The sequence below is a fragment of the Hippopotamus amphibius genome, chromosome 9 (genome assembly GCF_030028045.1).
Source record: "Hippopotamus amphibius kiboko isolate mHipAmp2 chromosome 9, mHipAmp2.hap2, whole genome shotgun sequence".
NCBI lineage: Eukaryota > Metazoa > Chordata > Mammalia > Artiodactyla > Hippopotamidae > Hippopotamus > Hippopotamus amphibius.
The window spans coordinates 45406019-45431353 of NC_080194.1; the positions used below are offsets into that span (position 1 = coordinate 45406019).

The 25335-nt window shown below is 34.2% G+C and overlaps 1 protein-coding gene across 1 annotated transcript in view; it reads left to right on the plus strand.

Annotated features, from left to right (window-relative positions):
* CWF19L2 (CWF19 like cell cycle control factor 2) overlaps positions 1-25335 on the plus strand; it is a 146564-nt gene that overhangs the window by 60278 nt on the left and 60951 nt on the right. The window contains exons 9-10 of the mRNA XM_057748615.1: positions 8219-8315; positions 9934-10026. Coding sequence (XP_057604598.1) covers positions 8219-8315; positions 9934-10026 — 190 coding nt within the window. The remainder of the gene's footprint in view (positions 1-8218; positions 8316-9933; positions 10027-25335) is intronic.

Here is a 25335-nt window from a genome sequence, read left to right on the forward strand (position 1 = left end):
TTGATCTTTAGGTGTTTACTTCTGTGACTGCAGCTAAGCAGAGTATGTAAGCAGCCATACATTGTTAGTGTTCCTTTTGGTTCTATGATTGCTTCATGTTTGTATATTGTATTGTAAGCTTCTAATAGATACACTGTAATACAGACACTCACTAAAGGCTTTATTTTTTGGTCTGAAGACAATATTCTTTGTTAGATATGTTAATTTTGATGTTACAGATGTTTTGAGGCTTTCTGTGAATTCCATGATTAACTGGAGCGGGAAAGGACAATCTAGGAATCATTCACATTTATGTGAAACAAAAAAGAATTCCTGAGCATGTAGAATCATATAAAGTAAGAAACCAAGGGTAGGACCTTGAAGAATGCCTGTTTTCAGGAAGTGGAAAGATTCAGTGAAGGGTTGTTAGAAGCTGTTAATTTGTTTGAACATTGTCCTGGGTGTATGTTGAATTCTTTATGAAATGCTAGAAATCTAGGGAGCTTTGAAACCAGTGAATTTTAGAACTAGAAAAAAAAAATCATAGAACTGATTTTAGAACTAAAAGAAATCATAGACTTGACCTGGTCATTTTCCAGTTGTAGAAACTGAGGCAGTTGAGGTTGTGACTTGCACAATGTTACGTAACTAGGGTTGCCAGATTTAGCAAATAAAAATGTTTGGACATACTTAAACTAAAAAAGAAAATTATTTTATACCTGAAATTAAAATTTAACTGGGTGTCATGTGTTTTATCTGGCAACTGTAAGTAACACTTGGCCATTTCCTGGGTCTGTGACCTTTTTACAAGAGATAACATATAATGTAATTATAGTCATCTCTTGGTATCCACCAGGGGATTACTTCCAGGACCCCAGTGGATACCCAAATCTGGGGATGCTCAAGTACCTTATATAAAAAGTATTACACACATTCTCCCATATACTTTATCTATTTTTTTTTTTTTAAGATTTTTTTTGATGTGGACCATTTTTAAAGTCTTTATTGAGTTTGTTACAGTATTGTTTCTGTTTTATGTTTTTGGTTTTTTGGCTGTGAGGTGTGTGGGATCTTAGCTCCCAGACTAGGGATCGAATGTGTACCCCCTGCTTTAGAAGGCGAGGACTTAACCACTGAGGGGCCAGTGAAGTCCCCTCTCCCATATTTTAAATCATCTATAGATTACTTATAATACCCAGTACAATGTAAATACTATGTAAATAGTTGTAAATACAGTGTAAATGCTATGTAAATAGTTGCCAACTCTCGGCAAATTAAGTTTTGTTTTTTGGAACTTTCTGGAATTTTTTTCCTAAATATTTTCAGTTCATGGTTGGTTGAATCTAAGGATGGGGATCCCATGGAGGCTGAATGGCTGACTGCCATTTTATATAAGGGACTTGAGCATCTGCAGATTTTAGTATTGGCAGTGGGTCCTGGAATATACTAACATAGGACTGTACTGTTCTGAATCTTGTTTTTTTTCCAGTCAGTGTATCTTAAAGATCTTTTCACACCAGCCCACATGTATATGCTTTTTTTCATTTTAAAGTTTCTTTGATATTCTGTTGTAAAGCTTAGAGATAAGCTAGTATTTCTCATCTGTTTCCTATGGATGGACTTTAGGTAGTGTCTAGTTTGTTGCTCTAATTAATGCTACAGTGAATAGTTTCGTATATGTATTTTTTCATGCTACTTAAATATAGCTGTAAAATAAATTCCAAGGAGTGGGATTATATTTATATATTCTGTTGTACTAAGCAGTTTACATTCTTACTAGTCATGTATGAGAATGGCTTTTCGCTTCCTTGCCGATAGTATTGTTGAGGTTTTTAATCTTTGCCATAGATACATTGTTGAGGAACAGAAGCTTTCTTTGATTTGCATTTATGTAAGCATGGGTGAAGTTTGGCATATTTTTATAAGTGTTTATTTTAATTTTATTTTATTAACTAGTCGTATGTTTTGCCTACTTCTTGAGGTTTTTTTTTTTGTGAGCACTTTTATAGTTGTCATGTGATATCTATAATCTTTTCATCGTTTTTAGATTTCCTCTTTTCTGTCTTTTTTCATCTATTCTTTCATTCATTCTTATTGTGATCAGATTTATCATTCTTTTCCTTTGTCCTTTTTAGGCCCTTAAGTAGCTGGAAAACATCCTCTACTAGTGGCCCATGTGATTAAGAATTTTAAGCTTTTTATTCTTCGAAACAATGTGTTTGTATATAGTTTTGTTTTATTGGAAAATATATTAGCTGTATATTTTCAAGAGTTTGAAACCTAGGGTAGTATGTAATATGAACAAAAACTAATGTGATGTCCTTAATTTAGATTTTATCTAAGTTGCTATCAGGAACTAACCCATTTTATATAATATAAAATATTATATAAGGTTAAAAAGGTTAAAAACCTTGGCAGAGTTTGCTATGATAGCCTAGGAGGACAAAAGAAGGATACTGGGTTTTGAAGGGTTTGAGTTTAGTCATGAGATCCTTAGGGGAGAAAATTTGAGAACAAGTGGTAAGAAAAGAATAATTAAAGGGACAAGATCTAGGAACACTGTCAGCAGGCAAAGAATAATTGCAATATACTTAAGTCTTCTGAAATGTCATTGGTCTGGAGCTTTTTAAATTACTTTTTCCTAAAAGTTTTCAGCCAGAGTCTGTGTTGTGTGTGTATCTGTGTGTGTGTGTGTGTGTGTGTTGTAAAGAGAGTATATTTTAATGGGAAAATAGGATTTGCTTTTTAGAAAATAATTGTGAAGAAATCATTTGAAATATAGCAGTAATACTGGAAAATGAGAAATGCTTGTACTTTTTTCTTTTTGTAGGATAACTGCAGATGTCATGGTGATGTTTCTTTCAGAGTATCTGCTCATCATTATAAATGCTTAGTCTTCCGTTATAAATGCAAGAGTCTGTCCCTGCTGTTTGTTGCAGAGCAGTGTCTTTGCTATGTGTTAACAATAATGTGTTCTTTAGTCACTGATGTCCAACAGCTTTCATTTTAATGTCTTTGATACCTATTACTATTCTATCAGTTTAAGTGTGTTGAAGTATCTGTTAATATTGAAAATGTCAGAGATGTTCAGAATTCTTGTGTATCATCTCATTTATCCTGATCTATGTTCCATATGCTAATAAACCATTCTGTTAGCAAATACCCACCCCCCACCCCAGTCAAAACAACAAAAAAAAGATGTGTGGAGTACGAATTTCATGACTATGAAAGTTGCCCCTTTAAAGGTCTCTTGAGATTCCAGTTATCTTCTTGAAACTTGTAAGCTTTGGTTGGACTTCAGCATACCTTCTTGATTGCCTTCTCTTGATTGATTCTTTAAGCTTGCCTACTGAGAAGTGAAGAGAAAAGTAAAGTTTCTCAAAAACAGGGAAGAGTCTGATAGAATGACAAGGGTGTGCCTTTGGATAGACAATATTAGAGGTCTTTGGCAATTTAATCAAGAATATTATCATTGTAAAAGAGGATTTATAAGCCAGTTTCATAGTCAATATTATGGCTATGGGTTATGATATGGTAGAGATAGAAAGTATATGTGGCAGGTATTGGTTAAATGAAGTGCCTCCCTCACTCCCATTTTTTTTTTAAGGTGCAGGTACTTGAATATGTTTATATGTTAGTAGGAAAGAGTCACTCTGAGTTTTAGAAGAAGCTAAACATATAGATCTCAAGGATCATCAAGCAGCATCTCAAGGTTAATGTGGGTGTTGTATCATCCAGTGTACTCACACAAGGAGAAGGATTAGCCTTGAGTGGAAATGTTAAAGAAGAGGAAAGTGTGGCTACGGAGGTGGGTGATGGGAGAAAATTATAGGAATTCTTTCTTGATGACTTAGTGTTTCTTAACACATGATTCCCAGAATATTGGTGTTCCCTTTTTGTCTGTATGTGGACCACATTCACAAAGAGTGATGTGATAATTTGGTTTACACACAGCTCATAAAATGGAAATGTCCTCTCATTGTTATGACTTACTGCTATAAGCTTATTTTTTTACCAAAAAATATTAATGAACCTTTGGAATAAAACTGCCTTAAAATTATTCCATGTGCACATTTCCTTTAAGTCATCCTTAGAAACTGAAAGAGAAATAGACTGTTTCTTTTACTCATTCAAATTTGAAAAAAATTATCTGGTCTTGTGTGACAAAGAATGAAGTAACAAGGGGAGGTTATTTTTCTATCAGGGATATTCCTTGGAACTTAAATCAGATGACTTTGACAGATTCCTTCTGCTATTCATCTCATGTTTATTGAAATTTTTATTGACATGTTAGTGAGTTGCCTGAAATTCAAACAAATTACATTTACAATACAATAAAAATGATGTGTACCTCAGAATTGAATTTGAAAAAAGTTACTGGAAAATATTTTCCATACAAAATAGTACAACTAATGATACAAGCAATACCTTTTATTAAAGCATATAAAAACTAATTATGCACATGAGGGAGGGGATGTGGGGTTATACGTATAAATACAGCTGATTCACTTTGTTGTACAGCAAAAACTGGTACGACAGTGTAAAGCAATTATATTCCAGTAAAGAGCTTAAAAAACAAACAAAAAAAAAATAAAAAAAAAAAACTAATTACGTTCTCCTGCTTACATGACTGCAGTGTCCCCACTGCATTGGTTTTAAAACGTAGACGGAAAGAACTTGAGGGGGAACAAAAACATGTTTTTCAGGTGCTTTACCTGAAATATTTTACATTTCTTAGTCTAAGCATGATAATATTGCCTTTCCTTTCACCAACATGAGTAGAAATGATTTTTTTGAAATTCCTCCAGAGATTAATGTCTTAAAAAAAAAAACCCCAAGTCAAACAAAAACCCCAAGTGCGATCTATTAACAGATTTCTTTTTTTTTTCTTTTGCCCAAAAGGAATTCAGTATTTAAATATAATTTCCACGTATAGCTGTTAAAGTTCTTTTGGAAAGTTTTGAAATGTGTGTATTCTTAAAAAAACCATCACCCCGAAAAGTTTCCTGGTGCCCTTTCATAATCATCTCTCCTGCCCCTCCACACACCCTGGCAACGCCTGTAGACAACTATGCATCTTTTTTTTTTTTAATTGTAGAATAGAGTTCATATTTTTAGAGTTTTATATAAATGGGATCATATGTTACACACTTTTTTTTTTTTTTTTGCTTTGGCTTCTTTTATTCAGAATAATTATTTTGAATTTCATCTGTATTGTTGCATATAACAATAGTTTGTTCCTTTTTCTTGATGGATAGTATGCCATTAGTAGATATATTGTATTGCAATTTGTTTTTCCATCCGCCTGTTGGTGGACATTTAGAATGTTTTTGGTTTTTGGCTGCTGTAAATGAAGCTTCTTTAAATATTCATGTACAAGTCTTAATATGAACGTACACTTTCTTTTCTCTTGAGTAAATATCTAGGAGAAGAATAGCTAGATCATATGGTAACTATATGTTTAAATTTTAAGAAACTGCCAAACTATTTTACCAAGTGGTTGTATCATTTTGTATTACCACCAGCAATGTATTAGACTTCCAATTCCTCTGCATTCTTGCAGGAACTTGAAATAGTCAGTCTTTTTAATTTTCACTATTCTGGAGGATGAGTAACAGTATCTCATTATGGTTTTGTTTTCCCCTAATGACTGTTAATGTTGAGCATCTCTTCATGAGATTATTTGCCATCTGTATGTCTTTTTTGTAAAGTGCTTAGAATGTGTTGTCATTTTGCTTCTATCATTTCTTTATTGGTAATTTGTATCTTTTTTTTTTTGTCCTGATCAGTCAGGCTAGAAGTTTATCAATTTTGCTGACTGTCTTAATAAGCTTTGGTTTCATTGAATTTCTTTCCTGTTTTTGTTTTTTATTTATTTCCACTTTGGTTTTTAATACTTCTTATAATTCTGCTTAGTTTGGATTTAATTTGCTCTTTTTCTGCTTTTTTAAGTTGTAAGCTGATATTATTGATTTCAGATCTTCTTTTCTAATATAAGTATTTAGTGTTATAAATTTCCCTGTGAGTAATGCTTTGTCAGCATCTCACAAATTCTGTTTTGTGTTTATATTTTTATTCAGTTCAGAATACTTTTAAATTTCTCTTTGATTTTGTTCTTGACCCATAGATTATTTACGTGTCTAATAGTTTCCTAATAGTTGAGGATTTTTGCTGATGTCTTTGGTAATGATTTCTAATTTAATTTCACTGTGGTCAGAGAACTTACTTTGTATGACTTTACATTTATTGAGAATTGTTTTGTGGCTCAGAATATGGTCTATTTTGGTAAATGTTTTATACGCACTTGATAAAAATGTATATTCTATTGTTGGGTGGAGTATTCTGTGAATGTCGATTAGGTCATATTAGTTGCTAGTGTTATTCAGGTCTTCCATATCTTTGCTGATTTTCCCTTTACTTATTCTATCAAGTATTGAGAGTGGGGTCTTGAAATCTTGCTTACATTTTTTCTGATAAGAAATCTGCTCTCATACTTTCTTTTGTTTCAATGTGTGTAAGTGTCTTTTTCTACCCCTCCTATGGCTGCTCTAAAATGTTCTCTTTGTCACTAGTTTTGAGCAATTTGATTATGGTGTGCTTGCTGTAGTTTTTTTTCCATGTAGTTTTTTTGTTTTGTTTTTGTGCATGGAATTTTGTGAGCTTCTTGGGTATGAAAGTTTTTTAGTTTTCAACAAATATGGTAGATTTTGGCCTTTGTTTCTTTTGTCTCCTATTTCTTTCAGGGACTCCAGTGACATGACTAGTAGGATATTTAAGGTTGTCCCATAGCTCTCTGTTGTTCTTTTCCGGTTTTAAAACTCTTAAAATTCTCTGTGTTTCATTTTGTATAGTTTCTAATGCTATCATACTCAGTATATTTTTAATCTCAGACACTGTAATTTTCACTTGGAGAAATTAAATTCTGATCTATTTTATATCTCAGTTGTCTCTTTTGGACCATGTGGAATAAATTTATAATAATAACTTTTAATGCCCTTATCTGCTGTTTCTTACATCTGTGTCAGTTCTTGGTTTGATTGATAGCTTTTTCTCCTGATTATGGATTTTACTTTTCTATGTCTTTGCATGTCTGATAATGTTTAATTGGATTCTAGATGTTATGAATTTTGCTTTATTGAGTGCTGGATATTTTTGCATTCCTATAAAGTACTCTTGAGCTTTGTTTTGGGACACTGTTAGCTTGGTTGCAAACTGGTCCTTTTGACTCCTGCTTTTAATATTTGTTAGGTGGGCACAGAGCAGCATTTAGTCTAGGACTTATTTCCCACTAATGAAGCAAGACCCTTAATACTTTACCTGGTGTTTTCAGAATTATGAATTTTCCTAGTCTGGCTTGTGGGACCAGCACTATAACCAGGAGTGCTGACTACTGTTCCTCTAATCCTTTGGGATAGTTCTTTCCCTACAGGTAGTTTCTTGCTGAATTCTCAAGGGGAACTCTCCGCACTTTTCTGGGTTTCTTTTCACTGTGCAGCTCTCCCCTCGCTAGCTGCCTTGGGCTCTTAGCTATGTCTCTTTCATTAAGGAATCCTTCAGGCTCTGCCTGGATTCACCCTCCCTGCACTGTATTCTCAAATCTTTCTCAAGGCAGTAAGTTGGGACAACTTTGTATATGCCAGGAATCTGACCTTGCCTGGAAATTTCTCTTTTCTTCTGTGATGCTTCCATAGTATAGGTTTCACACGTGATATTGGTTATAAATTAGTTTATAGTGTCTAATTTCGGGTTAACTTTGCAAAAGAGCACATGGTCACTGTTTTTATTCTTCAAATGCAGTTAAATGTAATTTTCTGATTATAGTTTCTTAGGTTATCAGTAATGTATCACATTAAATGAGAAGAGTTTCCCTAGCTATGTAGAATATATGGCCTGATTCTAGTGTTTGAATTTTTGTTTCTTTTTTAGAATGAGTATGGGAATATTAAGTAATAACGAATAGTTGACTTATTTTTCTCATTGCTACTGGATCTTTGGTCAAAGAGTATAACTGGCATAGACCATCATAGCATTGTAACAGAGAATCTTTAAGTATTGATTTATGGTAGAGCATGGAGGGTTATTTATTTAATGTACTAGAATCATGATCTGTTTGTGCTGAATGCTTTGTTAAGGTCAATTAAAATAACATTTGCATATTAGTGATGTTACTTGCAACAACAACTTTGTTGTTAATATGTACCTATATTTCATATGCTCTTAATCTGTCCTGTTCAAACAGGAGCAGCCCAGTGGATGACTCTATCCACATTTTGAGTGTTGATGAGAAGAACAAGTTGGGAGCCAAGATTATCAAGGCAGAGATGATGGGAAATATGGTAAGACTTATATATTGTTCTTTTGGAGAATAATTAGTAAATATTTAACTTCTTACAAGTAATTTATGGAGTTCCTTAGCTATGTGGATGGAGCACCCTTTGAAGATAATTGCCGCTTATTGATTCTTTGAAGAAATTCTTGAACACTTCTAAGAACACTACTGTCTAAGTAGTAAATTATGTAATTTGTCAAATTTCTGAAATTTAAGATTCTAGGGAACTACTTTTTAATTTTCTTTTCAACTTGGATATTTGCTTTATTCTTGTGTTTATAACTTATTGAGCATATTTGAGAGTAATAAAGATGTCACCGTCTTCCTTCCCTTTTTTAGTCATATTTTGTTAAGAATGTATATTACTTTCTTAAATTCCCTTACTTAGGAACTTTAAAAATGAGCTAATAAAAAGAATGGTTAATTCATTTTTTCAAATTTTAAGGCAACATAGATTTGTGCCTGACAGTGTGTTAAATGTTTTGTGTAGATTATCTCATGTAATTCCCAGAATAATGTTGTAATTTGAGACTTACTTAACCTACAATTGAATATAAATCAGAATTACTTGGTAAGAGTGGCATCTATCTGTCTGTTATATTGTCACATTCATATTATACAAATACATGTTACATTGCACATGGCAGAATAGCAAAGTCATGCAGCTTTCCATGTCTTGACAAAATTGATTCCCTCATGGTCCTATGTATGTATGCATCTCAAGTCCAAATATAAGTGATCTTAAGTAGTCTTCTGTTTTGGTGTACTATCCGTATGACGCTCTTTAGTAGAACAAAAAGTGGCCAAACAAGGTACTTGTGTTTTTATTAGTTTGTATCTCTAATAAAAATCATATCTTGTTTGCTGCTCTCTCTCTCTCTTTGAATCTGGTCCTTGGTAACACTCAACTGAAGTTCAACCCAGAAATTAGTAAGCAAGACAGACCACCACCACCAACCACCACCAACAGCAAGAAAATAACATGAGTTTTGAAAGCACAAAGAAATTAAACTAGTGAAAGAGAGGTCACCAAGTTAGGAGGTTAACATACGTTAAAAGAAGTGTTCTGTGTACACGAAAATACTGCAGTGGAGAATGCTGTCTTTGCTTGTCATATAATTCTGTTTAATTTATTTTATTGTGATTTATTGCTTTATATATCAGTTTTTTTAATATAAATTTTTATAATTTCTAGAGTAAAAATGAAATACATTCAGAATTTTTATCTAAATAACTCATCAACAATAAAGAAGGTAATATTTTAAATCTTGTGATTGCTTTCTTTTTACAAATAACTGAAATTCTGAGTATTGGAAGTTTGTAATATCTAAGGAATTATAAAAATGCCATTCTTAAGATTATGTATTTCTTTAATTTCCTTATCTTCCCTCAAATATATGTCCTTGTAATTACCTTCAAACTATAAACAATTTCCATAGGTATTTGAGAATTTTTTAATCATTAAAAATAATATACTGGGCTGTGAGTTGGTAATTGAATTTAGGTGATAGCTACTTGGATGTTTGCTATGCTGTTTTCCCTATTGTTATATGAATTTGAAATAATCTATGAATGAAGAATTAAACCATATATCGCAACTCTTTTTCTTGTCTTTCTATTCGAAGGAATTAGCTGAACAACTTAAAGCCCAACTTGATAAGGCAAATAAATTCGAAGACACCATAACGAAGATACCATCAAAAAAATCTGGGGTAGAGGTAAGTAATAAAAGTTTGTCTACAGGTAGTCAGTTTCCTTGTGTATTACTTCTACTTGGTAATGGTAATGTTTTAATGTTAAATGTGTCTATATCTGTTTTGGTGTGTTTATATGTATTTATGCTTGTTTGTTTTTAAAATTTATTTTCGTATGTATTTTCTTATGTTCCACCATTGTGTCCTGGTGGAAAAAAGCCTAGGCCTAGGGCCAAGGAGACCTGGTTTTATTCTGGGCTTTGCCATTTACGGACTGACCTTGTACAAGTCAAACTGGTCATTTACTTCTTCCCCTCCAAATTGAGAAACTGAAATTTGGTATCCATTTCATGTAAAATATTTTGTTCTAGGATTCATTCACCTATCTATTGGTCAATAAAACAGATTAAAAAAACACCTGTCTGCATGGAGTTTTATTTGTGTAGGAAGAAAGAGATAATAAGTGATAAAAATAATAAACTATACAGCATATTAGAAAGTTATATATCTTAGGTGGGATAGTAGGGATCTTTTATTTTTTTTATTTTTTTTTTAATTTATTTTTTTGGGGGTACACCAAGTTCAATCATCTGTTTTTATACACATATCCCCGTATTCCCTCCCTTCCTTGAGGTAGTAGGGATCTTGAGTGCCAGTTATGCTGTATGTTTATGTGTAAGTGTATGTCTTGTGATGCACAGGCTAATTCTCATTGAAAAAGTAACATTGATGCAAGGACTTGAAGGAAGTTAAATAGTGATTTTTGTGTATCTGAGTGAAGAGCACTGAGGACATAAGAGAGAAAATTTAAAGTCCCAAAGATGGGACATGTGTCCACTATGTAGGAAGAACAGCAAGAAGACCAGTATTGCTGGAGTGGAATGAATGAAAGAGAGGAAGGTAGAAAATCCAGATTAGAAAGACTGGGAGGCCAGATCATGTTAAGCTTAAAAGTCATATTAAGGAAGTATTCAGTGGGTTTGTATTTTGGGTGAGAGGTAAAGATTTTTCAAGCAGGTTTAAGATTTTTGAGCAGAAAATGTATCTTTGACAGGACCATCCTGGCTTCTTTTCTAAGAGTAAATTGAAGGAAAATAAGGGCAGACACAGGAATTAGTTAAGCTTTTGCCATAATACATTTAAGAAATGATAGTTAACTTGACCAAGATAGTGGCTGAAGAGATGGTTAGAAGTGATTGAATTTTTTATATGCATAAATGTTTTCTGTGTAAAATTTGAAGGAGAGCTGACAGGATTTTTATGATGGTTTAGATGGGAGGGGAGTATGAATTAAAGAGGCAAAGTAGACTACAGAGATTTTTGCCTGAACAGCTACAAGAATAGAATGGCCATTATTTGAGATGTGGGAGAAAGAGTAGGTTTTGGATCAAAGATTGGAAGTTCTGTTTTGGATATGTTGAGCTTGGATGGCTTTTAGATGTGAAACAAGGAGAGCTGTCAAATAGGCAGATGGATATAGTTGGGAGTTGAGAGAAACCTGAGCTGGAAATAGAAATTGGGGAGTTAGTAAATATAAATTCATAATGCTGTATGAAATCACCACAGAAGTAAATGTAGATAGAAAAAGACAAAGGATGATTTGGTTGCATTACAGTGTTGAGAAGTTTATAAAGAGGTTTATAACTGATTATAAAGGACTGTTCTCAAAAACTAATTTATATAATTTAATGGTAGTATGAGAGGAGGTGAGAATCTTATGAAGTCAAGTTCCATATAATTTTCATCAAGCTGCAATTATTACTGATTAGATAATAGTACAGAGAGTATGTTTATGAAATTGGCTGCTTTTACTAAGTTGTGCTAGCTAATGTTTTTAAAAGGTGGATAATTTGGAGTTTCTTGTACAGATTAAGGAATTGAGAATGGGAAACTAGGGACTTCCCTGGTATCTCAGTGGTTAAGAATCTGTATGCCAATGCAGGGGACACGGGTTCGATCCCTGGTCCAGGAAGATCCCACATGCCACAGGGCAGCTAAGCCCATGTGCCACAGCTACTGAGCCTGTGCTCTAGAGCCCGTGAGCCACAACTCTTGAGCCTGTGTGCCACAACTACTGAAGCCCACGTGCCTAGAGCCTGTGCTCTGCAACAAGAAAAGCCATCACGTGAGAAGGAGAAGCCCATGCACCACAAGGAAGAGTAGCCCCTGCTCACTGCAACTAGAGAAAGCCCATGCACAGCAATGAAGACCCAGTACAGTTAATAAATAAATTAATTAAAAAAAAAGAGAGAAAGAGAATGGGAAACTATAAGTAGGATTAAAAAGTAGGAACTAAAAAGAGTATAGCTAAAACTAGGTATACTGTGTACACTTTTGCCAAATTTATTTTTTCAGGTATCTTTGTGGTCATAATACTTTTGTACTCTGAAACTTTTGTGTGGTTTCTTAACTGAAACTTTTATGTGGTTTCGTAGTGCTAACTATATTAAGTACTAGATCTTCCTGCAGAATATCTTCCAAAGTATAACCCCATTTTCCAGCCTCACCTCTAAAGCTTTTTTATATGTAACCTACATGTCTCTGATATTTACATATTATCTGTGCTGGATATCACCCTCTTGAGGCTATCCACTTTTCATTTTGTCTTTGTCTCAATTATGAAGTATTTTTCTCATCCTTTTTTTTTTTTTTTTAAGCTCTTTATTGGAATATAATTGCTTTACACTGTTGTGCCAGTTTTTGAGGTACATCAAAGTGAATCAGCTGTATTTATACATATATCCCCATATCCCCTCCCTCCCACGACTCCCTCCCACCCTCCCTATCCTGGCCCTCTAAGTCATCATTGATCATCGCGTTTATCTCCCTATGTTATGTGGCAACTTCCCACTAACTGTTTTACATTTGGTAGTATATGTATGTCAGTGCTACTCTCTCACTTCATTCCAGCTGCCTCTTCACACCCCTCCACCTGCTGTGTCCTCAAGTCTGTTCTCTACATATGCATCTTTATTCTTGCCCTGTCACTGGGTTCATCAGTACCATTTTTTTAGATTCCATATGTATGAGTTGTTTTTCTCTTTTTGGCTTATTTCGCTCAGTGTGACAGTCTCTAGGTCTGTCCACCTCATTAGAAATAACTCAGTCTCATTCCTTTTTATCGCTGAGTAATATTCCATTGTGTATATGTACCACATCTTCTTTATCCATTCATCTGTGGTTGGGCATTTAGGTTGCTTCCATGTCCTGGCTATTGTAAATAGTGCTGCAGTGAACATTATGGTACATGTTTCTTTTTGGATTATGGTTTTCTCTGGGTATGTGTCCAGCAGTGGGATTACTGGGTCATATGGTAGTTCCATTTTTAGTTTTTTAAGGAACCTCCAAACTGTTTTCCATAGTGGCTGTACCAACTTACATTCCCACCAACAGTGCAGGAGGGTTACCTTTTCTCCACACCCTCTCCAGCATTTATTGTTTCTAGATTTTATGATGATTTCTCATCCTTTTGAAAGTTGTAACCTTCTCCTCTTTTGAAACTTAAAGATTTTTAAAATATTATGTATGGAATTTATGTTTTCAAATTATATATATTTGTATCTTGTTATACCTATCTCTTTCTTGATACTTGTCACTTTGTATGGGAGGGTTCTAAAGTTGAGGCTGAATTTCAGGGGATTCTTGAAATTGAAAGCAATTCATTTGAAAAAATTGATGCAGATCTTCCACTGAATAACATTTCTTCCACTGTTCTAAGGATGTCGTAGAGTATTAATAGACTATATTTCATCCCTTGAGCGTGTCTCTCTATACTGTTACTGATTTCTTTCTTCAGCTCCTCCTAGCTTTTGAGTATTGTAGCTCATAACTCAGGGGATCAGAATTCAAAGTTGTGTTCAAAGTAGAATTTCTATTTGTGAGTCTCTTTTGGAAACTGTATAGTCCATTGAAGCTTCAAATAGAAAGGTTTTATTCTAAGGATTCTTTTTTAAGATTTTTTCTGGTTTTGCTGAGAAATAGTTGACATACATCACTGCTTGTACCGTGTACAGCATGATGGTTTGATTTACATATGTTGTAAAATAATTATCACAATAGGTTTAGTTAACATCCATCATCTCATATAGATATAATAAAAAGAAAAGAAAAAAATCATTGTGATGTAGGATCTACTCTCTTAACAGTTTCCCCATATACCATACAGCATGTTGACTATTGTCATCATGTTGTACGTTACATATCTAGTACTTATTTGTAACTGGAAGTTTGTACATTTTGAGCACCTTACACCAATTCCCCCACCCCCAGAATGTTCACAGTTTAACTGTGAAAAAGCACCAATTAAATTCAGACAAACAAATAGATAATTATAGGAATTTCAGGTATAAGCAGTGTTTTTCTTTTGAGGATGGTGGTGTGTGGATGTAATGTGGGAGAGACAGCTATACAGGGTGGCCAGGGAAGGGTATTTTTCTGCAATTTCTGAAATTACACCTGTAGGTTATCTTTTTTTTTTTTTTTTTTGGCTACAAGTATGTATGTATGTATGTATATATTTATATTGAGGTATAGTTGATTTACAGTGTTGTGTTAGTTTTAGGTGTACAGCAAAGTGAATCAGTTATACATTTACATATATCCACTCTTTTTTTTTTTTAAGATTCTTTTCCCATATAGGCCATTACAGAATATTGAGTAGTTCCCTGTGCTATACAGCAGGTTCTTATATTCTAAGGATTCTTTGACCAGAAAAGAAAATTTCATCTTCTCTGCAGAGATAGGACACTTGTACATTTAGCTCAGGCTTTACCAGCATATATATAAAACAAACCTCTACCAACAATTCTGAAAGAATTCTCTACTGCCATTAAAGTCATTTATTCTATCAGGGTCAGTGCCTTGGTTTATCTACCTTTCAAAGTAGTTTGTTAAAAAATGAAAGTAGGTACAAAGTTGTTTACTACAACACAGAAGTGTGCTGATATTTTAGAGGAAAGTTCTGAAATACTTCTGATAGAAATTTTGCCCTTTTAGAGAAAAGAAAATCCCACTCATAGAACATTGAACAGGGAAGAATCTTTTCATTTTTTAAGCTTATTTGTTAGAAATGTTAGATTGTATGAATAGGGTAAATCTCCTGATTCAGTGATCTATGAATATCATTTTGGTTTTAGTGAAAAACCATCAGCACTTGTTATTATTGATTTGCTTATTTCTTTTACCCTTTAGAAGTTGAATTGTTTAGGGCTATTTTTTTCATTTCATATATATGCCTAAGGGTAATGCTTGGCATATTGTAAACAACCAGAAAATAATTGAAATATTTGTTGTATGAGTGTCCTTGATTTATTTTCTTCCCCATAGTTTTCTTTTTTCTTTTTTGTGTTCTTTTCCTTTATGGTTTATTACAGGATATTGAGTATATGTCCCCATGCTATACATTAGCACCTTGTTGTTTATCCATTCTATATATAATGCTTGGCGTCTGCTAAACCCAAATTCCCAATCTATCCCTCCCCAGAACCCCCTCCCCCTGGCAATGACAGGTGTGTTTTCCATGTCTCTGAGTGTTTCTGTTTCATAAATAAGTTCATTTGTGTCATATTTTAGATTCCACATATGAGTGATATCCTATGGTATTTGTCTTTTTCATTTTGACTTACTTCACTTAGTATGGTAATCTCTAGGTGCATCCCTGTTGCTGCAGATGGCATTATTTCATTCTTTTATGGCTGAGTAGTATTCCATTGTATAAATATATGACATCTTCTTTATCCATTCATCTTTCAATGGACATTTAGGTTGCTTCCATGTCTTGGCTATTGTAAATAGTGCTGCTGTGAACATAGGGGTGCATGTATCTTTTCAAATTACAGTTTCGTCCAGATATATGCCCAGGACTGGGATTGCTGGATCCTTTGGGAACTCTATTTTCAGCTTTGTGAGGAACCTCCATGCTGTATTCAGCAGTGGTTGCACCAATTTACTTTGTCATCAACAGTGTAGGCGGGTTCCCATTTCTCCACACCTTATCCAGCATGTTATTTATAGACTTTTTAATGATGGCCATTTTGACCAGTGTGAGGTGGCATCTCATTGTACTCTTGATTTACAATTCTCTAATAATTAGTGACATTGAGCATCTTTTCATGTGCCTATTGGCCATCTGTATGTCTTCTTTGGAGAAACAGACATCTATTTAGGTCTTCTGTCCATTTTTTGATTGGGTTCTTTGCTGTTTTGTTATTGAATTGTATGAACTATTTACATATTTTGGAAATTAAGCCCTTGTTTGTTTCATTGTTTGCAAATATTTTCTCCCATTCTATAGGCTGTCTTTTCATTTTGTTTATGGTTTCCTTTGCTGCTCAAAAGCTTATAAGTGTGATTAGGTGCCATTTGTTTATTTTTGCTTTTATTTCTATTGCCTTGGGAGACTGACTGAAGAAAATATTGGTATGATTTATGTCAGGGAGTGTTTTTTGCCTATATTCTCTTCTAGGATTTTATGGTATCATGTCATATATTTAGTCTTTGAGCAGTTTTGAGTTTATTTTTCTTTATGGTGTGAAGGTGTTCTAACTTTATTGATTTATATGCAGCTGTCCAGCTTCCCCACTACAACTTGCTGAAGGGACTGTCTTTTGTCCATTGTATATTCTTGCCTCCTTTATTGAAAGATAATTGGCTGTAGGTGTGTGGGTTTATTTCTGGACTCTATTCTGTTCCATTCTGTGTTTTTTTGTGCCTGTACAGCACTGTTTTGATTACTGTAGCTTTGTAGTATCTTCTGAAGTCTTGGAGTTTTCTTTCTCCTCAGCACAGTTCAGGGGCTTTTATGGCTCCATATCAATTTTAGGAGTGTTTATTGTAGTTCTGTGAAAAAGTTCATGGGTAATTTGATAGGGATCACATTAAATATGTAGATTGCTTTGGGTAGTGTGGCCATTTTATTTTATTTATATTTTCTTTTAAAAAGTTTTATTGAGATATAATTGGCATACAATATACTGCGTATATTTAAAGTGTACAGTTTGATGTTTTTTTCTTATTAGTCATCTGTTTTATACATATTAATGTGTATATGGCAATCCCAATCTCCCATTTCGTCCCACCCCAACCCTCCCACTTTCCCCCCTTGGTGTCCATATGTTTGTTGGCTACATCTGTGTCTCTAGACACAGTTGCTCTATATCATTTTTCTTGATTCCACATATATACATTAATATACAATATTTGTTTTTCTCTTTCTGACTTACTTCACTCTGTATGACAGTTTCTGTGTCCATCCACATCTCTACAAGTGACCCAATTTTGTTCCTTTGTATGGCTGTGTAATATTCCACTGTATATATGTACCACATCTTCTTTATCCATTCGTCTATCAATGGACATTTGGGTTGGTTCCATGACCTGGCTATTGTAAATAGTGCTGCATGAACATTAGGGTGTGTGTGTCTTTTTGAATTATGGTTTTCTCTGGGTATATGCCCAGTAGTGGAATGTGGCCATTTAAACAGTATTAATTCTTCCAATCCAAGAGCATGGGCTGTCTTTCCATTTCTTTGAATCATCTTCAGTTTCCTTTATTAATTTTTTGAAGTTCTTAGCATATAAATCTTTTCACCTCCTTTATCAGGTTTATTCCTAAATTTTTTTTTTAATGTGATTTCAACAGGGATTTTTTTTAACTTTCCCTTTCTGTTATTTCATTATTAGTGGAATGAAATGCAACAGATTTCTGCATGTTAATTTTGTATCTTGCTACCTTGCTGAATTCATTTATCAATTCTAGCAGTTTTTGTGTGGAGTCTTTAAAGTTTTGTGTATATAGTACCATCTGCATATATAATGACAGTTTTACCTCTTCCCTTCCAATTTGGATACCTTTCATTTATTTCTTTTTCTTGTCTGATTGCTGTGGCTAGGACTTCCAATACTATACTTTATAGAAATGGTGAGAGTGCGCATCTTGTCTTGTTTTAGATTTTAGTGGCAACACTTTCAGCTTTTCACCTTTGAGTATTATTGGTGTGAGTTTGTCATAAATAGCTTTTATTATGTTGAGATATGTTCCCTCTGTACCCATTTTGGTGAAAATTTTTGCCATGAATGGATGTTGAATTTTTTGAAATGCTTCTTTTGCATCTCTTAAGATGATTATATGATTTTTGTCTTTTGTTGTTGTTGTTGATATGGTATATCACATTGATTGATTTGTGTATGTTGAACCATCCTTGTTACCCTGGGATGAATCCAGCTTGGTCATGGTGTATCATCTTTTTTTACATGTTGGTGGATTTGGTTTGCTAGTATTTTGAGAATTTTTGCATCTATATTCATCAAAGATATTGGCCTGTAATTTTCTTTTTTGGTAGTGTCCGTGTTTGGTTTTGGTTATCGGGGTGGCGGTCAGATAGAATGATTTTGGGAGTGTTTCTTCCTTTTCAGTCTTTTGGAAGAATTTGAGAAGAATCAGCATAATTTCTTATTTGTATACCTGGTAGAATTCCCCAGGGAAGCCATCTGGTCCTGGACTTGTTTGCAGGGAGTTGTTTTTTATAATTACAAATTCTATTTCCCTTCTAGTGAAATTGATCAGTCTGTTCAAATTATGTTTTTCTTCTTGATTCATTTTTGGTGTGCCCTGTATTTCTAGAAACTTGTCCATTTCTTCTAGGTTATCCAATTTGTTCACGTATAATCGTTCACAGTGTTTTCTTATTTTTCTTTTTGACATTTCTGCGATATCAGTTGTTATTTCTCCTTTTATCCTTTTTTTAAAAAACTTTTTTGTTTTTTGATTTTTTGTGTCCTCTCTCTTTTCTTAAAGATCCTGGCCAGAGATTTATTGATTTTTTTTCTGTCAAAGAACCAGCTCTTGGTTTTATTGATTTTTTTCCTACTTTTAAAATAATCTCTATTTTATTTATTTTCTCTCTGACCTTTGTTTTTTCCTTCCTTCTGCTGACTTTAGGTATTTTTTTTGTCTAATTCTTTTAGGTGGTAGGTTAGGTTGTTTATTTGACATTTTTTCTTGTTTTTTGAGGAAGACCTTTATTGCTGTGAACTTCTAAGAAATGCTTTTGCTGCATACAATAAAATTTCTGTGGTTGTGTTTTCATTGTCATTTATCTCAAAGTGTTTTTCAGTTTATTCTTCATTTCATCGTTTACCCATTAGTTTTTAAGTAATATGTTGTTTAGTCTCCATGTAATTGTTTTCTTCCCATTTCTGATTCTGTGTTTGATTTCTGGTTTCATGCCATTGTGGTCAGAAAAGATGCTTGAAATGATTTCTGTCATCTTAAATTTATTGAGGCTTGTTTTGTGTCCTAGCTGATGGTCAATTCTAGAGAACTTTCCATGAACACTTGAGAGGAATTTCTATTCTGGTTTTTTGGATATAATGTCCTGAAAACATAAATTAACTTTTCTTTTGTATCATTTAGGCTCTCTCTTGCCTTATTGGTTTTCTGTCTGGAAGATCTGTCCATTGATTTGAGTTGGGTATCAAAGTCTCATACTATTTTTGTACTCTCATTGGTTTCTCCTTTTGTGTCTGTTAGTATTTATTTATGTCTTTGGGTGTTCCTGTACTGGGTACATATATGTTAACAATTATAATGTCCTCTTCTTGTACTGATCCTTTTATCATTATGCAGTGTCCTTCTTTATCTCTTTAAAGTCTATTTTGTCTGATAAAAGTATGGCTATCCCCGCTTTCTTGCCATTACATTTACATCCCATCACATTTACATCCCATCACATTTACATCCCATCACATTCAATGTATGTGTGTCCTTTGCCCTAAAGTTGGTTTCTTATAGGCAGTCTATTGTAGGCTCTTGTTTTATTATCCAGTCAGCCATCCTATGTCTTTTGATTGGAGCATTTAGTCCATGGACATGTAAGATAATTATACATAGGTATGTATTTATTGCTATTTTAAACTTTGTTTTCCTGTTGATTTTATATTTCTTCTTTGTCCCTTTTTCTTTTTGGTTTTTCTTTAGTGGTTTAATGGTTTCTTTTTATGTTGTGCTTAAGTTCTCTTCTTTTTGGTTTTGGTGAATCTACTATGTTTTTGATTTGTGGCTACCTTGTTTTTTAAGTATGTTATTAACCCATTCCTATATCTACTTGTTTTATACTGATAGTCATATAGGCTGAAATGCATTGTAAAAAAAAAAGAAATGTATGTTTTCTTATTTTCCTCCCTCACAGTGTAAGATTTTTTTTTTAATTTATTTTTTTATTTTTATTTCTTTATTTTTTGGGGGGTACACCAGGTTCAATCATCTGTTTTTATACACATATCCCCGTATTCCCTCCCTTACTTGACTCCCCCACCTCGAGTCCCCCCCACCCTCCCTGCCCCAGTCCTCTAAGGCATCTTCCATCCTCGAGTTGGACTCCCTTTGTTATACAACAGTGTAAGATTTTAATGTCCTCTTTTACATCTTCATGATTATCCTTTTGCTGTTCATCATAGTTAGCACTTGCCCAAAAATTTTTGGTTTTTTAAAAAAAAAATGTGTGTACTGGCTATTTAAGTGATTTACTTTCCAATTATCATTTTTCTCTTTCCTTCAGATTCCAGCCTTTTTGTATTTAGAAAAGACCTTTCAATATTCTTTCTGTTTTTTTTTTTCTTTTTTAGAATAGGTTTAGTATTGCTGTATTCATTTAGTTTTTGCTTGTCAGAAATCTCTCCTTCTCTCTCTCCTTCTATTCTAAATAGTAATCTTGCTGGGTAGAATATCCTTGGTTGCATTTCCCTTTCAGGACTTTGAATGTATCTTTCCACTCCCTTTTGGCCTGCAACATTTCTGTAGTGAAATCAGCTGATAGCCTTATGTGGGTTCCCTTGTAATTAACTCTTTGCTTTTCTCTTGCTAACTTTAGAATCTTCTTTATCTTTTGCTATTTTAATTATAAAACATGTCTTGTTGTAGGTCTGCTTGGGTTCCTCTTGTTTGGGACCCTCTGCTTCTCTGGATATCTGTTTCCCTCTTTAGGTTTGGAAAGTTTTCAGCCATAATTTCTTCAAATACATTTTTGATCCTCTATTCTCTTTCTCCTCCTTCTGGGATCCCTATTGTGAGAAGATTGGAACACTTTGTATTATCCCATAGGTCTCAATATATTGTTTTCGTTTTTTTGTTTTCATTTGTCTTTCTGTCTCTGTTCTGATTGGGTGATTTCCATTATTCCATCTTCCAGATCCCTTATTTGTTCTTTTGCAGCATTCAGTTTGCTGTTTATTGCCTCTAGTTCAGCTTTCATCTTGGCAAATGAGTTTTCTAATTTTTCTTGGTTCCTCTTTATCGTTTCTGGTTCCTTTTTTACAGTAATCTGCATTTCTATTGATGGCCCTTCTTAATTCCTTCACTATTTTTATTATCTCCTTTTTGAACTTGGAGTCTGTTATACTTGAGTGGTCTGTTTCATTGTTCTGTCAGGGGCATTTTCTTGATCTTTTAGTCAGGATTTGTTCTTCTGTTTCTTCATTTTACTTATATTTCTCTAACTCTGTGAGTTTAGGAAAAAGAGTTATGTAATGTGGTCTTGGAGGGCTATTTTTATGTGGGAGCATTCCTGTGTAGGCTGTGTGAGTCTAATATTTTTGGTTCAAGATCTGTTCTTAGTATGGATTCTTGCTACTTATTACCTCAGTGTGTGCTGGTCATTATCCCCTTGGTAGGGGTGTGACTGGTGTTGTGACCAGAACCTGCACTGGATATTTCGTGGAGCCTCCTCTTTGTTCTGTGGTTGTCACAACCCTGTCAGGAGCAGAATTTGCTTCCCAAATGTTGGAGCAGAAGCCTCCAGGTCCATTTCTCAGCTGTGCTGTGAGGTAGGTGGGACTGGAGCATTCCTGCTGGGAAAGGAGCCACTAAATATTCCTTTGCCAGATCTGTCCACTTGGAAGTGGGCTCTTTGCTGTCACCTGTCACCCATTATGCAGGCTTACAAAGTATACTGTTGTTGGCACTGCCGTTGTCCCTACTTCAACTGTAGGAATGCACGCAATCAACCCTGGTGTCCCTCAAGTGCTGTGTTCACAAAGCCACCAGCGCAGAACTGTAGGCACAGATCCACTGAAGTCAGGTACCAGGACTGCAGTAGCACTGCATTTGACCTGCTGTGGGAGTTATGGAAGCAGCCCAGACCCAAGTCCCGCCTCCTTGTGCATTCACCCATGATACCCACAACTGCTAATACCCGACATGCACACCCATAGTCCGCTAAGATGTCCTGCAGGTGCTGAGTTCGCAGAGTTCGCATAGGACCTGGTGGCTGTGTTGTAAATCTGCAGATCACACAGCAACAGAGAGAGGGCTCAGATTTCACCCCTGCTTCCTAGATTGTATAGTATAGTCTGAAGTCAGGGAGCCTGATTGCTTTAGCTCTGTTTTTCTTTCTCAAGATTGTTTTGACCATTCGGGGATAGTACTGTGATTTATGTCAGAGTATTCTGCCTATGTTTTCCTTTAAGAGTTTTATAGTATCTGCTCTTATATGTATGTATTTAATCCACTTTGAGTTTACTTTTTTAACAGTAGCTGTCAAGTTTTTCCAGCAACATTTATTGAAGAGACTATCTTTCGTCCATTGTAAAGTAGTGACTCAATTGTCATAGATTAATTGACCATAGATGTATTGGTTTATTTCTGGGCTTTCTATGCTGTTTCATTGATATATGTTTCTGTTTTTTTTGTGTGTGCCAGCCCCATACTGTTTTGATGATTGTAGCTTTGTAGTGTAGTCTGAATTCAGGCAGCCTGATTCTGCCAGCTCTGTTTTTCCTTCTCAAGAATGCTTTGGCTATTGAGGTCTTGTGTGTCTATACAAACTTAAAAATTTTTTTGTTCTAGTTCTGATAAAATACCGTTGGTAATCTGATAGGAATTGCATTGATTCTGTAGGTTACCTTGAGTAGTACTTTCGTTTTGACAATATTGATTCTTCTAATCCAAGAACATGGTATAACTTTGCATCAGTTTGTATCATCTTTGATTTTCTTTCATCATGTCTTATAGTTTTTGAAATATAAGTCTTTTGTCTCCTTAGGTAGGTTTATTCTTAGGTATTTTTATTCTTTTTGTTGCAATAGTAAATGGGGTTATTTCTTTAATTTCTCTTTCTGATCTTTCATTGTTAGTGTATAGAAGTGCAACAAATTTCTGTGTATTCTTTTGTGTCCAGCAACTTTACTGAATTCATTGATGAGCTCTAGTAGTTCTCTGGTATTTTCATGTGGATTTTCTATGTATAGTATCATGTCATCTGCAAACAGTGACAGTTTCACTTCATCTTTTTCAATTTGGATTCCATTTATTTCTTTTTCTGCTCTGATTGCCATGGCTAGGACTTCCAAAACTGTTAAATAAATAGTGGTGAAAGTGGACATCCTTGTCTTGTTCCTGATATTAGAGGAAATGCCTTCAGTTTTTCACTTTTGAATATGATGTTGGCTATAGGTTTGCCATAAATTGCCTTTATTATGTTGAGGTATGTTTCTTCTGTAATCACTTTCTTGAGAATTGTTATCATAAATGGATGGTAAATTGTATCAAAAGCTTTTTCTGCATCTATTGACATGATTATATGGTTTTTATTCTTCAGTTAGTTGATGTGATGTATCACACTGCTTAATTTGCAAATACTGAAAAATTCTTGCAATATTGGGATAAATCCAAGTTGATCACGGTGTATGATCCTTTTGCTGTATTGTTCGATTTGGCTTGCTAGTATTTTGTTTGAGGATTTTTGCCTCTATGTTAATCAGTGATATTGACCTGTAATTTTCTTTCTTTCTTTTTAATTTTTTTTGTGGTATCTTTGTCTGGTCTTGGTATCAGGCTTTTGATGGCCTTATACAATGAGTTTGGGACTATTCCTGTGCAATTTTTTGGAATACTTTGAGAAGGATAGATGTTAACTTCTAAATATTTCACACAATTCGCCTGTGAAGCCATTTGGTTCTGGACTTCTGTTTGTTGTAAGATTTTTTAATCACAGTTTCAATGTCATTACTTGTAATTGGTCTGTTCATATTTCCTATTTCTTCATGGTTCAGTCTTGGGAAATTGTGTCTTTCTAAGAATTTGTACATTTATTCCAGGTTGCCCATTTTATTGGCATATAGTTGCTTGAGGTAGTCTTTTATGATACTTTGTATTTTTGTGGTCTGTTGAAGGTTCTTTTTCATTTCTAATTTTATTGGTTTGAGCTCTCTTCCTTTTTTTCTTAATGAGTCTGGCTAAAGGTTTATCAATTTTGTTTATCTTCTCAAAGAACCAGCTTTTAGTTTCATCATCTTTGCTGTTGTCTTTCATTTATTTCTGCTCTGACCTTTATAATTTGTTTTTTTTTCTGCTTACTCTGTTTTGTATTTTCTTCTTTCTCTAATTGCTTTAGGTGTGAGGTTAGGTTGTATGTTTGTGATTTTTCTTGTTTTCTGACGTAACATTGTAGTGCTATGAACTTCCCTAACTTCCCTATTAGATCTGGTTTTGCTGCATCCCATGGGTTTTAGATCATTGTGCTTTCATTTTCACTTATCTCTAGGTATTTTTTGATTTCCTCTTTGATTTCTTCAGTGATCCATTGGTTGTTTCGCAACATATTGTTTAGCCTCCATGTGTTTGCATGTTTTACAGTTTTTTTCTTATAGTTGATTTATAATCTCATGGCACTGTGGTGGGAAAAGGTGCTTGATTTGATTTTAGTTTTTTTAAATTTACCGAGGCTCACTTTGTAGCCCAGTGTATTGTCAGTCCTGGAGAATGCTTCATGTGCACTTGAGAAGAAAGTGTATTCTGCTGCTTTTCGTTGGAATGCTCTATAATGTCAGTTAAGCGTATCTGGTCTAATGTATCGTTTAAAGCTTGTGTTTCGTAATTGATCTTCTGTCTGGATGATCTGTTCATAGTTAAAAGCGGGGTGTTAATGTCCCCCAGTATTCTTGAGTTGATTTCCATTTCTCCTTTTATGGCTGTTAGTATTTGCCTTATATATTGCAGTGCTCCTCTGTTAGGTGCATATATATTTACAGTTTTTATATCATCTTGAAATCATTGCTTGATCATTGTATAATATTCTTCCTTGTCTCTTATAGCAGTCTTTATTTTAAAGTCTGTTTTGTCTGATATGAGTATTGCTGCTCCAGCTTTCTTTTGATTTTCATTTGCATGGAATACCTTTTTCCATCCTCTCACTTTCAGTCTGTAAACGTCCATAGATCTGAAGTGGGCTTCTTCTAGACAGTGTGTATATGTGTCTTGTTTTTTTATCCATTCAACCAGTCAGGGTTTTTTTTTTTTTTTTTATGGTTAAAGCATTTAATCCATTAATATTTAAGGTA